This window comes from Anguilla rostrata, chromosome 1 (genome assembly GCF_018555375.3).
Source record: "Anguilla rostrata isolate EN2019 chromosome 1, ASM1855537v3, whole genome shotgun sequence".
NCBI lineage: Eukaryota > Metazoa > Chordata > Actinopteri > Anguilliformes > Anguillidae > Anguilla > Anguilla rostrata.
The window spans coordinates 8,733,415-8,748,510 of NC_057933.1; the positions used below are offsets into that span (position 1 = coordinate 8,733,415).

A 15,096-nucleotide genomic window follows, 5' to 3' on the forward strand; every position below is an offset into this window, starting at 1 on the left:
CAAGTGCCGGAAATACTTTCCAGAGGCCGAGGCCATGGGCATTCCTGGCCTTCCGACTCACGATAACAGGGAGGGGGGGGGGGGCCATAAATCACTCGACTCCGGCCCACAAACAGGACGCGCGTCCACTTGTCGACATTACGTAACCTCCCCCCCCCCGGAGAACAGCATGTACAGACACCCTCCGGAGCCCCGCCCACCTCCACGGCCAGCTGGTAGTACTCCGCCTCCAGCAGCTGGTTTCGCAGACGTGTCACCGCTGCCTGCTCCAGGATGTCGTCCAGGGAGGGGATGTACTTGTAGTTGGCCGTCACCAGGATCTTCAGCACGTCCACCTTGCTGATGTAGCTGAGGGAACGGGTGGGGGGTGGGGGGTGGGGGGAGGGGGGGTGAGGTGTCATGGGAAAGCGAGGCACTCTGGACCCTGCAACGAGTGGAACTACAGGGCCCTGTCAAGCTGGTACAGTTAGGCGTTGACCTATCAAAAGAATTTGGACTCTATAGCAAGACACTGTGAACGGTCCAAATCTGGGAGACAGTGTAAGGAAGGGTTGCCCAACCCTGTTCCTGGAGATCTTCCGTCCTGCAGGTTTCTATTTCAACTCTATCGAAGAACGCCTCATTCAACAGCAAGGGATCACACTGAGCTGCTAAACAGTAGAATTAAGTGCGAATTAGGACTGAAATGAAAGCCTACAGGAGGGTAGACCATTTTAATACCATGCTACCAAGGTGACCTTGAGTGTTCAGAAAGGCGCCTGATAAATAAAATGTATTATTATTATTATTATTATTATTATTATCTCCAGGAATGGGGTTGGACAGTTATGCTGTAGGGCATAACAGAACGTTCCATCCATTATGAAGCCTCTCTAAAGAGCAGGAGCAGGGTTAGCCGAGGGGAGACTGCAGGAGAACAAGCCAAACGCAACGGCAATGGTAGAGTGTGAGGCTGGCGTACGGGCGGAACAAAGTGCGGAATACCACCCAAAACAAACGTGCCTCTTCTCCCCCTGCAACGCCCTCCCCTTTGACCGTGCCCACCCAACCCCAACCCAACCACCCACCTCCCCAAACCCCACCCCACCTCGTTTGGCCCCGCCCCCTGCTCACCTGTCGCACAGCGCCAGGTCCTGGTTGCGGCCCACCTTGACGAACATGAGCTTGGCGCTGAAGAGGAGCTGGCGCATGAGGTCGGTGAGCAGCCGGGCGTCCACCTCGGGGTTGGTGAGGCCGCGGGAGAGCGCGCGGCAGTGGGCGATGAGCTGGCCCCCGCACGCGCTGTGGTCGCTGTGCAGCGACAGGATGGCGATGCAGAGGACGCAGTGGGCCTGGTGGCACGAAACGCCTCTTTACCCCGTCCATCTCTGTAGGCGATTCAAATTACCCCCTGTCCTCGTCTCCCAACATTCAAACATTTACCCCCCTGTCCATCTCTCTCCCCAACATTCAAACATTTACCCCCCTGTCCATCTCTCTCCCCAACATTCAAACGTTTACCCGGAAATGTTCTTCAAACATTCACAAGTATAAACATTTAAGCATGAGCAAAAAACAAAAACCCCACAAGGTGTAACTGAGGGGTAACAGACAAATCAAATCTGTTTTATTTGTATTGCGCTTTTTACAGAAAACTGCTTTGGAGAGTAGCAGAAAAAGACCAAAAACCAGGACTGAACCACAAAACACCAAGTACATGAGATAAAATTTTTTTTTTTTTTTTTAACTCCCCAATGTGGAGAAAAACCCTCAAATGGTGGCAAGAAAAAAAATGCCTGATGGGAAGAGATCTCAAGAGGAACCCTTCTATATAGGGAGAGACCATCCTCCACTGGCAGGCCTGGGGTAAAGCATCGAGAATCCAGGACACTGCCTTTGTATCCCAGAGTAAGGTGCTTAACCTGAATTGCTTCAGGATACACCCAGCTGTATAAATGGATGCTATTGCACTGAAGTCCCTAAGGATAAGAATGTCTGCTATAAGCAATAATGAAATGAAAGAAATTAAAAACTGCAAAAACATCATGGATCTGTTATGAATAGGTTGTCATAGGAGTGCACAGTGCATGCTGGGACGGAGGAAGAGGCGGACCTGCTCGTAGTAGAACTCGGACAGCAGCTGCTGGTTTTCGGCCGGGTCCAAGCTGAGCTTGTACTGGTGCTGGGCCACCTCTGGCAGACACAGGACCCCCCCAAAAGCCCCCTCAGCCACCGCAGGGCTGCCAGCGACTGCAGAGAGGAGAGGAAGGGAGACGAGGAAAGAGAGAGGAACAGAAAGTAGAGAGAGGGGGAAATACAGAGGGAGAGAGAGAAAGAGGAAGGGGGGGCATATATTATCTGAACTCTTCATTTGTGCAGAACCAGAAATAAGCGCTTGTGGTCTTAAGAGTAGGTTAAGCTCTTACCTTCAGCCTGATCCACATCCCCCTCAGCACTGGCAAAGTCATACATGAACAGAAAATGATTGAAAATTAATTCACGCGACATTTAGCAAACTATAAACTATATAAACTATAAAAGTGGCTTCATCAATTATTTGCAAACAAACACAGGTGTGTGTGCGCCTGTTTGTGTGTGTATCTGTGCATGTGGTGTGTGGGTGTGTGTGTAGCGTGAGTGTGGTGTGCACGTGTGTGTGTGCGTGTGTGTGTATGTGTGTGTGTGTGGTGTGCGTATGTGTGTGGTGTGCGCGTACATGTCTGTGTGAGTGCCTGTACGTGGTCTTACTCTAGGTGGAAGAAGCTGTAGCACTGGTCACACACGCGTGCTGCTTCTTCAGCACACCCCTCTACTGCCATCCGGTGTTCAGAACAGGCATTGCACACGAGACGCCCACAGCGACGGCAGTGGTGCCTCCTGTTGAACTGCGGGGGGCGGGGGGGGAGCAGGGAATGAAATAGAATAAACAAAACGTGTGAAAATTCCCTCAAGCTACGTGAGAAAAGTAAAGGTTTACCCAGCTCTCCTTCTCTAAATTAACATTTAACTTTGGAAAGGGAGGTGTGATAAAAAATGGCATTTGACTGCTTTGAGGGTGTTGCTCTCTCACCATGGTGAACCTCTCCCGCAGGCACACCATGCACACGGGCTGCTGGTGGTCGGGGATCCAGTCCTTGCGGTGGGGCGGTTTTTCGGGGGGGATGTACTGGGCGGGAGACCTGGTCCTGCGGCCGGCCAAACCCGAGGCAGCGGGCGGGGCATGCTGGGGGGTGCTGCCTGCTGGGGGGGCAACACAAATTTGATGTCAGAGACAGCAGCGGTAAGCAGAGAGATACCCAGCAGGGTTACTGAATCGAGTGCGTGTGAGCGTGTATGCATGAGTGTGTGTGTGCGTGTGAGAGAAAGTGTGTGTGTGTGTGTGTGAGTATGAGAGAGAGTGTGTGTGTGTGTGTGTGTGTGCGTGAGAATGTGTAAGTGCGTGCGTGTGAATGTGTGTGTGCGTGTGTGAGTGCGTGTGAGAATATGTGTGAGTGCGTGTGTGAGAATGTGTGTGAGTGTGTGTGAGTGCGTGTGTGAGAGTGTGTGAGAGTGTGTGTGAGTGCGTGGTGGGTGTGATGTGTGTGTGTGTGAGTGTGGGTGAGAATGTGTGTGTGTGAGTGCGTGTGAGAATGTGTGTGCGTGCGTGTGTGAGTGTGTGAGAATGTGTGTGTGTGCATGTGTGAGTGCATGTGTGTGTCCCTCTCACCCGAAGCAGGAAGGGGGGGCGTTTCCACTCGAGGGGAGGGGGGGCAGCTCTCCTGAGCGGGACACTGCAGCAGGGCGTCCTGAAGGCTGATGACAGAGTCTGGAGGGGGACAAAGAGGACCGGTGAGCAGCAGCCCCTGCTGTGAGTATACAGGGCACCAAACCAAACCCCTCTCAACAGCAACAATAAAATAATACAGTGACAACACTAAAAACCAGCGAGCGACAGCCAGATTATACGACAACCAAACCAAGCCTGTCTGAACAGCAATACAACTAAAAACCTGTATTACACTTACTGACGCGATAATCATCTGTCGGAATGCTGCGTTAAGCATGTGCATCGTAAGCATTGTCGTGTAATCAGTGCGTGGTAATGATGTTTGCGCTAAAGGAGCGTAAGATGTGCTTATGCTGTGCATCGTAATGCAGGCGTTAAGCAGGGGTGTAATTGTCGTAATGATGGGTGGTAATGCAGTTGTGTAAGCTGTGTCTGGTAATGCATGTGTGCGTGTTAATGTATGTGTGTGCATGTTAATGCATGTGTGATGCTGCTGTGTGTAATGTGCTGTAATGCATGTGCATGCGGTAATGCATGTGTGCTGTAGCATGGTCATGCATGTGTGCATGCGCATGCATGGCATGTGTGCGTGTGGTAATGCATGTGTGCATGCGGTAATGCATGTGTGCATGCGGTAATGCATGTGTGCGTGTGGTAATGCATGTGTGCGTGTGCGGTAATGCATGTGTGCATGCGGTAATGCATGTGTGCGTGTTAATGCATGTGTGCACCCGTGCGCGTTTACTTTACGGACCGGAGCGGGTTCTCTCCCGGGGGGCGTAGGGGACGTCCAGGGCCTTGCGGGCGTAGCCGGACAGCAGGGCGTCGATGTCGTCGCCGCTGAAGCTGGCCTCCTGGCCAATCAGCAGGCTGCGCAGGGTGTGCACGGCCACGCCCGCCCAGTCCACCTTCAGGTTCATCAGCAGCTGCTCCAGCATGAGCAGCGGGTTCGAGAGCAGCGGGAAATAATCCTGCTGGGCCGCCGTGGGCAACGTCAGCAGCACCTGGGGAGACGCGGTCAGAGTCCGTTACGCCGCCACAGCCCCGCCGTTACACATAGCCCCGCCGTCACACATAGCCCCGCCGTCACACATAGCCCCGCCGTCACACATAGCCCCGCCGTCACACATAGCCCCACCGTCACACATAGCCCCACTGTTACACATAGCCCCGCCGTCTCAGGGGGACAGACGCAGACCCTGCAGTGCTTCACATGGGACCTGTCAATTTATGCGTTATTCTGAAAAAGAAATGCACCGATAATGGCCGAGTCAACTGAAGAGTTCAAAAGAAATCAAAAACCGCACCTTCACACCACATCCTGTTTGTTCTTCTGAGACGTGACCGCAAACACCCATCCTAACAGCCCCCCCCCCCCCCTCCCCCCCCAACGCCACCCAACCACTTCAAACAACTCAGAACCGTTCTCTTTTTACAATTCAGCCGGCTGGCTTCATGGGTGAGAAACGCGTGAGAGAAACTCATGGTCTTGTGTGTCATTTCTGTAACATTCTTATATTCGTATTTTGAACTGCTGTATATATATATTGTTTTTTACAGTGAATATTTCATAAGGCCCAGTGTATGTGTGAGGACCAAAAGGGTCCAGGGAGGTGTGCAGGAGACACAGAGAGAGACAGACAGAGAGAGAGAGAGGGAGAGACAGAGAGAGAGGGAGGGAGTGAGAAAGGGAGAGACAGACAGAGAGAGAGAGAGACAGACAGAGAGAGAGGGGGAGAGACAGAGAGAGAGGAGCAGAGTGAGAGACAGAGAGAGAGAGACAGAGAGAGAGAGAGAGAGACAGAGAGAGAGAAGGGAGAGAGAGAGGAGAGAGAGAAGGGAGAGACAGACAGACAGAGATAGCGAGAGAGGGAGACAGAGAGACAGACAGAGAGAGAGAGAGAGGGAGACAGAGAGACAGACAGAGTGAGAGAGAGAGACAGAGAGACAGAGAGAGAGAGACAGAGAGAGAGAGAGCCAATGAGGACGCAGCGGCGGCCGTTACCTTGGAGCCCAGGTGCAGGGCGTGGATGTGCCGTCGCCGGGCCGGCGACACACGGCTCTGGAAGTGCAGGGTCAGGTAGTCGGACAGGAAGTGACACGCCGCCAGACCGGGGCGGCGGTCGAGGGCGCGCTCGCACACCTCCAGGCCCACGGCGGAGTCCGGAACATTCTCCAGTAACTGAGGGGGGCAGGAGAAATTTAAAGGGGAGGCGGGGGGTATAAAAAGATGATAAAATCTTACTGTAACATTACAGGTACAGCTGCGTAAAAATATGTTACACTGTATGTATAGTGCTACTTATTTTTTTTTTTTTTAATACTGTTTGTTGGTGTCCTTGGCTAACTTCATACTCACTGAAATACAAACTAACCCGAACCCTAACACTTCCGTGCTGTCTTGCTCATATCACACTTTCACATTCCAGAGACCAACATTCTTGCTCTCCACTTCTGTATAGCATTTGCTACATAGCAGTAATGTGACACACACCTGAAAGGCCTCCTCAGTCTGCCCCTTCTCCAGCAGGTGAAGCAGGTGTTCGGTCTGCAGCTGCAGCCTCAGCTGCGCAGACACCGGGTACAGCTGCTCCCACTGCGCGCACAGCTCAAACTCCTGCGCAGCCGCGAGAAGCACACCGGGCATTAGAGTCCACAGAGTAAGAGAGGCACACCAGTTCAAACGCGTCAGGAAAGATTTAATACGTAAATGAATAAATAAACACATTTTATTTATGAGGTGCTCTTCATTTTACAGGGAACTCACACTGGCTTCCAGCATCATGGAGAACACCGTCTCGCTGTCACTCCTAGAATCCGCCCTCAGCTCCTGCCACGTCGTCCAGGGCAACGGTATGTTCATGTTCAGCATCTGACAGAGCCCAGACAGAAAGAATGGTGTTAGACAGGACCACCAATCAAATGCCATGCTGAAAAAAAAGAGGTTCACATCAACCCAGGGAGGCAAATGAAAGTACAGGATTGACTGAAAAGCAAGAGACTGAATTAAAAGTGCAGGATTAAATGAATAAAATGAAAAATACTTTAATGAAAAGCACAGGACTGAATAAAAAGTGAAGGATTGAATTTAAAGGGCAGAAGGGAATGTGCAGAATTGAATGAAAAGCACAGGATTGAATGAAAAGCATAGGAGTGAATTAAAAGTGCAGGATTGAATGAAAGGAATGGAATGGAAAGTGTGGGACTGAATGGAAAGCTCAGGACTGAATGAAAAGGATGGAAGGAAATGCGCAGGTTGGTTACCCGGTTGTAGATCTCCAGCTCCTGCCTCCTGAGCTCCAGCTCGGCCCTCAGGGCCCCCTCCGTGCTGGGGTCGCTCAGGCAGAACTGCAGCAGCTCCAGGGCGGCCCCCAGGGGCCAGCGCTCCAGGCCCCGCAGTGCCACACGCGCCCGCAGGTCAGCGTCCCGCACCCGAAACAGCTGCTCCATGCTGCCCTCCCCCTCTAGGTACGAGAGAAGAGAGAGAGAGAGGGGAGGTAAGAGAGGAGGGGTGGAGAGAGAGGAGAGAGAGAGAGGGGGCAAGAGAGGAGAGAGAGAGGGGTAAAAGAGGAGAGAGGGGTGAGTGGTGCTCTGAGAGAGATGATGAGGTTGGAGTCATTCTGACATCAGCAGACAAACTACACACAACATGCTAACAGCAAACACAACAACCTATTACATCCCTATGACTAATACTAGCAATATCCCCCACCCCTACAGAGAAGACTCTCTGTGAACCCCGATTATCGGTCACCCCCGTCACCAGCACACCTGACCCGGCTCCCCCCTCACCTTCCAGGGCAGCGCAGGCCAGCAGCCGGTCCCGCAGCGCCCCCTCCTGGCTGCAGTCCTGCCCGTACAGCTCCAGCAGGCCCAGCGCCCGGTCCAGGTCCTGGGAGGCCAGCGCCTGCTGGAAGGCGTCGGCCACCAGCGCCCGGGTGGAGGGCCGGTACAGCCCCGAAAGCAGCAGGCCCAGCAGGGGCTTCCCGCACAGGGCCACGCCCAGCCCCGCCCCCAGCCCCGCCCCTCCGTCCTCGGGGGCCCCGGGGGCGCCCAGCACGGGCTCGGCCATGGCCTGCAGGTAGGCCAGCAGGACGGGGAAGTCCCGGAGCAAGGCCTCGCCCTCCCGGGCCACCTGCTCGCCGTCCAGCGCCGCCTCCTTCCGGACCCCCCGGAAGTAGGAGGGGAGCCCCGACCAGCCGGACGTCGGCCGGGCGACCCCGCCCCGACAGGCGCTGAGGCAGGCGAGTGCGGCCAGGAGAGGGGAGCGCGACTTGAGGAAGGAGAGCGCGGAGGGCGTGAGGAGGAAGGAGAAAGAGGAGGAGGAGGAGGAGGAGGAGGAGGAAGAGGATGAGGAGGAAGAGGAGGAGGGCAGAGGAGGAGATGACGGGGAGGCGGGCGTGGGGGGCGTGGTGGCGGACTCTTCCGGAGAGGCCTCCGAATCGGAGTTGGATTCGGGGGCGGGGTCGGAGAGCCCCAGCAGGGGGACGTGCTCCTGGGCGTGCTGCTGGAGCAGGGCTGTGAGGCCACACAACCCGAACACGCCGGCGCCCGCCCGCCCCTCGCCCCGCCCCTCGCCCCGCCCCTCGCCCTCCCGCCCGCCCGTAACATGCGTGTCCCACACTGGCAGGAGCTCACAGCAGCGCTGCACGATCACCTGCTGCACGCTCAGACACAAACTCTCCTGCTGCAGCAGAGACGACACCCTGGGGGGGGGGGGGGGGACACGGGGGATAACGCAGTCAGAACCAGCATCACACAAAAATCTGACCTCCACACAATTCAGCCCAATCTATTAGAAAACACTTTTCAAACAAGGGCGGATTTCCAGTATAAACACACAACTACACTACAAACCTACACTAGAGAAAGGAATGCAAGGCTCCTACATTTCAAGTAACAGAGGAACACATTAAAGAAAGGATGGGATGAAAAGAAAAGAGAGAGAGAGAGGAGTGTGGCGCACCTGTCAGGGGACACCTGTCGATCAAACAGCAGGTGGGACAGGAGCTGTGAAGGGGACTGCAGGAGCACCAGGAGGGGGTTCCCCAGCTTCACCTCACCGGCCTGGTCTGGGGGACAGCGATGTGGAGAGGAGGGGGAGGGGGGGTTAGCGACAGGGCTAAGCTCAGCCAGCCGGCTAGCGGACGGAAGCGCATCCTTACCCTCCGAGGCCACGCTGCGCACCAGCACGGAGGCCAGCGTGTTCACGTAGTCCAGGAAGCTGCGCACGTAGTCGGGCCTGCAGGGGGCGCCGTCGGGCTCGAAGGGGCACAGGTGGTCCAGGGAGCGCAGCAGGTGCTTCATGTGGGAGCGGACGGGGTGCGAGTCCAGCTCAGAGGGCCTCAGGCTGGCCTGCTCCAGCAGGGCAGAGAGGAGCCCACCGCCGGCCCGAGCGTCCGCTGCACCATGGAGAGAGAGAGAGAGACACGCACAACATACACAATACACGCGCACACCACACACACACACACACACACAACACAACAAAAACACGAACACACACACACAGATTATTCACACTCTGTCTATTCCACTGGCAGCCCAGGGGCCAAACCCATTCCACTGTGTACACATACTTCAGGCCCTTTTTAAAATAATGTGGAAATATTTGACACAGTTAAATGCCCAAATGTCCCATGCATGACCAATATGCACCACTGACCAATAAGTACCAAAGGTGACACAGGCACCTTTATAGAAATAAGAATCTGTTCTCATAAGGAAAGGGTTGAGCAGCCCTGTTCCACAGCCTGCCCTCCTCCCTCCCTCCCTTCCTCCTCGCCCTCTCACCTGAGGCCTCCGTGGCGGTGCCCAGCGTGTGCAGCGTGAGCTCCAGGCGCTGCGCCAGGCTCAGACGGGCGCTGATGCCCTCCTCGGTCAGCGTGGCGTGGCAGCAAAGCAGCACCTCCTGCACACTGCAGCCAAACGGACCTCGAGCCAGCCTGCTCCTCACTCACAGCCTCTGCACAAGGGGGGGGGGGGGGGAGGAGGGGGGAGAGGGGGAGAGAGGGGACAGGAGGGGGGGAGGAAGAGAGGAGAGAGGGGAGAGGGGAGAAAGAGAGGAGAGAGAAGGGGGGGAGAGGGGGGGATAAAAAGAGAAAATGAGTGGGGAGAGAAGAGAGAGAAGGGGAAATAGACAGACGGAAGGGGGAGAGAGAGAAAGAGAGGGAGGGAGGGAGGGAGATCGAGAAAGGGGGAAAGGAGCGCTTGAGTGTTGACTTAAGTTACGTTTCTCAATCTGAAAATAATGCTACTGGAGAGGTCCTTGCCCATGACACTCCACACAGACCGATAGCTAATAACCTGGAGCCTCACCCGTCTTGGCTGATCCCTTGCCACTGCTCGTGTGATTGAGGATCTTGCTGATCCCCTGCAGCACAGCAGGGAACCCCCTGATTCCCTCACAGTGACGAACCTTGGAGTCGATTCTCAGCCCTGATGGGGGAGAAGAGGGGGGGTGTCACATAAAAGAGAGAGGCTGCAGGTAAGTATCTGGGAAACTCCAACAAATACATCCTAATGTCTGCACAGAATTGACCTCTTACATAAATTAACATTCATAACCAAACGATTAAATCGGGCGCCCCGTTCCCCACCTCGCCCCTCCCAGGAGCTGAGGAGGCGGCGCTCGGCCGTCTCCAGCAGCTGGCGGGACGTCTTCCACAGCTGGCAGTGACAGCACGCCAGGTCAAAGGTCGCCATGCCGGGGGGGCTCATCTCCTCCAGCAGGGGCCGCAGGGGGCTCGCGGGGTCCTGGAAGCCCTGGCTCAGCCAGTACCCCTCCTCCAGCGAGGGCACGGGGTGCCCCGGGGTGCTGAGCAGCCGGTCGGCCACGTCCGAAATGGAGTAGAAGGCCATGCCTGCGGAGACGGGACACGGGCGTCTTTTCTCCATTTTTGTTTTTCGTGTGCTCTCCAAGACAACAAGAACCCAATTTTGAGAACCTTCATTGAGTCACACAGCCATAAAACACAGTATGTATGTACGTAGCTGGATGGGCAATGGTTCCCCTGGCCGACGGCCAAGCCAAAAGTACATTTTCCACGCGCCATTGGGAATTTGCTTTCCTCGAGAGCCAATCGTTGGCTTTGTAAAACAGAACAGGGTTGTAAATCAGACACCACAACAAAGTCAGTATTTTCCCCGTGGTCTGTGCTGCTTTGGTCTCACACCACATCAACTGTATCTACACAAAGGGCGATGATGTCAGTACTTCCAAGACCACTTCCTGCACTTTCATATTCGGCCTCCTCTCAGCGCAGCGAAGCGCCTCAAGGTTTGGTACCAGATTCCGGACCCCGCCAAGGCCAAACAGGGAGTCTCACAGCGTGACTGACAAGGCAGCTGAGGTGTGGCCCCGAGAGGCAGTTAGGAGGCCACGCCACCACACCGTTGTGCAATATGCTAACGCTACTGACTGCGCTAGCGCTAGTCTGCACCCTCCTGAGCCAGCAGAGCCTAATTCAAGGAACGGGACAGCCCTACACATGCACCTGGACATTGCAAATGGGGGGTAAAACGGAGAGAACTGGGATAATTGGGGGTTTGAAAGGCGTGTGTGTTGTACCCGCGGCGGCGGCGCTCTCGATGGCCTGCAGGGTGGAGGCGCGGCCGTTGCTGCTGAGCCGGCCCCGCCCGGGTCCCGTCACGCCCACCGCCGCCTCCGTCGACGACTGGCTCTCGATCTTGTGCTCCACGGCGGTCAGCTCCAGCAGGACCTCGCGGTACCGCTCCATGAACACCAGCTCCCCGCAGCAGGCCGAGCCCTCCAGCCCGAACATCAGAGACACCTGGAGGGACGAGATCCCGAGATGTGAGCCCCACAGACATACCGCCAGTCATATCGACCAGGCCCCGCCCCCTCACCTGTCAGGCCCCGCCCCCTCACCTGCAAGGACACGCCCCTCACCAGCCAGACTCCACCTTCTCACCTCCCAGGCCCACCTGTAGCAGTAGACCCCACCCCTAACTCACCTCGCAGGACACTGCCCCTCCACTCAGCCCACCTACTGCCAGTCCACTTCCACGGCCAGGCCCCACCCACTACCGTATCAGGTCCACCCCCTAACTAGCCAGACCCCCTCCTCACCCTCACCCGCGCCCGCGCCTTCCTACGCCCCCCTCACCTGCCAGCCTCCTCCTCACCCCCTCACCTCCCAGACCCCCCCACTACCCTATCAGGTCTCACCCCCCTCACCTGCCAGACCCTCCTCTCACCCCCTCACCCCCAACCCCGCCCACTTACCTATCAGGTCTCACACCCCCCTCACCTGCCAGACCCCTCCTCCTCACCCCCTCACCCCCAGACCCGCCCACTCCAATATCAGGTCTCACCCCCCCCTCACCTGCCAGACCCCTCCTCCTCCTCCCCTGCCAGGCCCCGCCCACTCCCCTGCCAATCACTCTCACCTGGTGCGCCTCCACAAAGTTCCCCCGGCGGATGCAGGACATGAGGAGGGACTCCGGCGGGGACAGCATGGCGGGGACCAACCAGCTGTGGGGACCGCCGCAGGGACACGCCTCCCGCTCCGCCTGCCCGCCCCCGGCTCCGCCCCCTCCATCTGGCAGGACGAAGAACTATTTATACCTCCTCCGTTTCCGCCCAGCCAGGTTTGAGCAAGAGGGACGGCGTTAAAATAGCGCAAGACATCTCAATTACTTTCAATTTGGGTCATCCAGAAAGGGGATGTGGTCGGTGCAAAAGGCAACAACAAACAAGGCTAGACTACACAGAGCCAACTCCATTTGACTGTGTGGCTGGAGGGTAACTCATTCATACAGAGGGGCTCCTGATCCAAAAACAAAAGAGAGCAAGGAAGACTAGCTGTACCGCTAAGTCAGTTGTTAATAAAGTTACAGTAACTGATCCAGTTAATATCAATTAATAGCGAGATTAATAGTAAGTCAATAAACGTAGGTGAGACCCCAGTCGCTGCTCCTCCGTACCTGAGGTGCTGGTGCTGACCTCCCCGTTCTGCTTCTCCGCGGAGACGCGGCGCTCCAGCCGGTGTTTCGGCGCCCTCTTCCTCCTCCTCCTGCCCCCGGCGCTGCCGCTGCGCCTCAGGGACAGGGTGGGACTGGGCGCTGGGGAGGGCTGGGGCTTCAAATCTGCCCCGAAGCAGAAACAAATCAGCACCGACACCTGCCATATCACCACTGACCCATCATGAGATTCTGCACACAGACTGGCGAAAATAACCGACCAACTGCAGTCTCTGGCACTGACACATGAGCATGCACACACACACGTACGCGCACGCACACACATATACACACACATGCATGCACATGCACACGCACACGCACACACACACACACCCACACAAGCTAGTGCTACAATACATGCATTTGGCAAGAACACTTACAAGGGAACTATGGTCCACAATGGCAGGCACAAATAGCAGAAGTAAGACTGAGCCGGAACACAAGTGAATGAAAGGGCCCATTATATACGGAGAACTAGCACAGTGCCGCTAGCACTACTATCACAATAAAAAAAACATTGCTTTACGATCGTTTTACGATCTGGATAAGAGCGTCTGCTAAATGCCTGTAACGATTGTGATCGTGTAGCAAACACAAAAACGTGGCTCACGCACACGCTGCCCACGCTCCCGCCCGGCCACGCGACTCACCGCAGCCGCTGCCATGGTTACTGGCGATGATCTGCAGCCTCCACTGCGCCTCGGCGGTGCGATTGGAGAGCCGCTGCAGCCGGGCGGCGAACGCCTCCGCCGTCACCGAGCAGCCCAGGCCCTCCGCCACCTCGGCCTCCCCGGGCAGGGCGCGGCCCCCCTCCTGCCCCGCCCGCCGGCCCACCACGCACACGCCCTCCAGGCTCTCCCGCAGCAGCCTCAGCAGGCCCTCCATGGCCGCCGCGTCCACCAGGAAGCCCCTGCAGCCCCGCAGGAAGTGGGCCAGGTCCAGGTGGCTCCGGGTTCGAGAGCCGGGCTGCTGCGGCGGCCGCGTTCGCCCTCCGTCCGGCTCCTCCCCCTCTCCGTTCGCGGTGACGTCGCTCTGCTCCGCGCGCCCCTGCGGGGGCGAGCCCTCGCCCCCCTGATGGACGAAGTCAGCGCTCGACAGGAAGAGCAGGGAGAAGATGTTCTCCAGGAGCTCCAGCCGGAACACGGCAGGCACCGCCTCCAGGTAGAGCTGGCACTCGGACAGGTACTGCTGGAACAGCGGGGGGCACTCTGGGGGGGGGGGGGGGGGTGAAAGGGGACACATAGAAGGTGTGGATTTTGATCAGTACAGTACAGTGGGTAGGGAACTGGGCTTGTATTGCAAAGGATTTGGTTTGATTCCCAGGTTGGGGTGCTGCCAAACTCAATTTACCCTTGAGTTACGGTACTTGACCTGCATTGCTAAAAATAAATACACGGCTGTAAAAACGGATTATATGTATTGTTTATACAGTGTTATCTCCTAGACGAAATGGAAATGCGCTCAGAGCCAGGTCTAGGCATAGGCGGATGAGGAAACGATGGTCACCTAGGGCGCCATTCATCTGGGGGTGCCAAATGAAGGGGGGACTCATGTAACAATGGCCTCACAGACCCCCCCAAAACCCGCCATCCACCATCACACCTAGGGCAGCAGCAGGCTTGAGCCGTGCCCGCACGCACTAAACAAACACAAACAGGTCTTTCAATGCAGAGAAAGGGCCCAGACGTGTCGCCGCAGTACCCTGTGAGAGGGTGGAGTCAGAGTCTCTCCGCACGCCCGCCTCGGCCTGGTGGGGCTCTTCGGCGACCCCGCAGTCCCTGCAGCCCGAGTACTTGTGGGCGTTGACACACAGGGCGTACAGGGCGTACTTCATGGCACAGAGCCCCTGGAAGAGGACCACGTTCCTCCCAACGGACAGGTTGGGCTCGTCCACAAGGTCAGGATCCCCTACAGAGGAGACAAACAGCTCATCACTCTGAGATAAGGGAAGTCATATAACAAAAATAAACTTTATTTATTAATTTTTTTTTTTATGTGCTATTCATACATGCTGTTCAAAGACATTTCCAAATAAAATAAAAAAAAATAAAAATTTAAATAAGGAAAGTGGCAGTTAAACTAAGAAGTTAAAATACTGTAGGTTGTAAGAAGTAGGCCAGTCTAACACAAATACAGGAGATAAAGGCAATACTGATACGTATTTCCAACAGCACATGGATTTAACCCTTTGAAGAGTGGATTCTAATCACGTATTTGTGATCATACCCCTGAGCACAAATGTGAGTACAGCGTTCTTAACTGAGCGTTCTAATGCTGATGTAATAATCACTATTGGTCACTGAAAGCAATGGAGCTCTAGAACACAGACTCAGACATGTGAAAAATCATTCCAAAGAAAACCC

General features: G+C 55.8%; 1 protein-coding gene across 1 annotated transcript in view; it reads right to left on the reverse strand.

The window, feature by feature from the left end:
* zfyve26 (zinc finger, FYVE domain containing 26) overlaps nt 1-15,096 on the reverse strand; it is a 33,919-nt gene that overhangs the window by 12,136 nt on the left and 6,687 nt on the right. Inside the window, 23 exon segments of the mRNA XM_064316840.1 lie at nt 201-348; nt 1,114-1,331; nt 2,093-2,229; nt 2,406-2,434; nt 2,728-2,864; nt 3,050-3,216; nt 3,686-3,784; nt 4,500-4,749; nt 5,751-5,927; nt 6,240-6,362; nt 6,513-6,617; nt 7,010-7,209; nt 7,538-8,451; nt 8,712-8,817; nt 8,911-9,147; nt 9,539-9,679; nt 10,034-10,183; nt 10,345-10,608; nt 11,316-11,538; nt 12,158-12,309; nt 12,695-12,856; nt 13,384-13,941; nt 14,435-14,641. Coding sequence (XP_064172910.1) covers nt 201-348; nt 1,114-1,331; nt 2,093-2,229; nt 2,406-2,434; nt 2,728-2,864; nt 3,050-3,216; nt 3,686-3,784; nt 4,500-4,749; nt 5,751-5,927; nt 6,240-6,362; nt 6,513-6,617; nt 7,010-7,209; nt 7,538-8,451; nt 8,712-8,817; nt 8,911-9,147; nt 9,539-9,679; nt 10,034-10,183; nt 10,345-10,608; nt 11,316-11,538; nt 12,158-12,309; nt 12,695-12,856; nt 13,384-13,941; nt 14,435-14,641 — 4,904 coding nt within the window.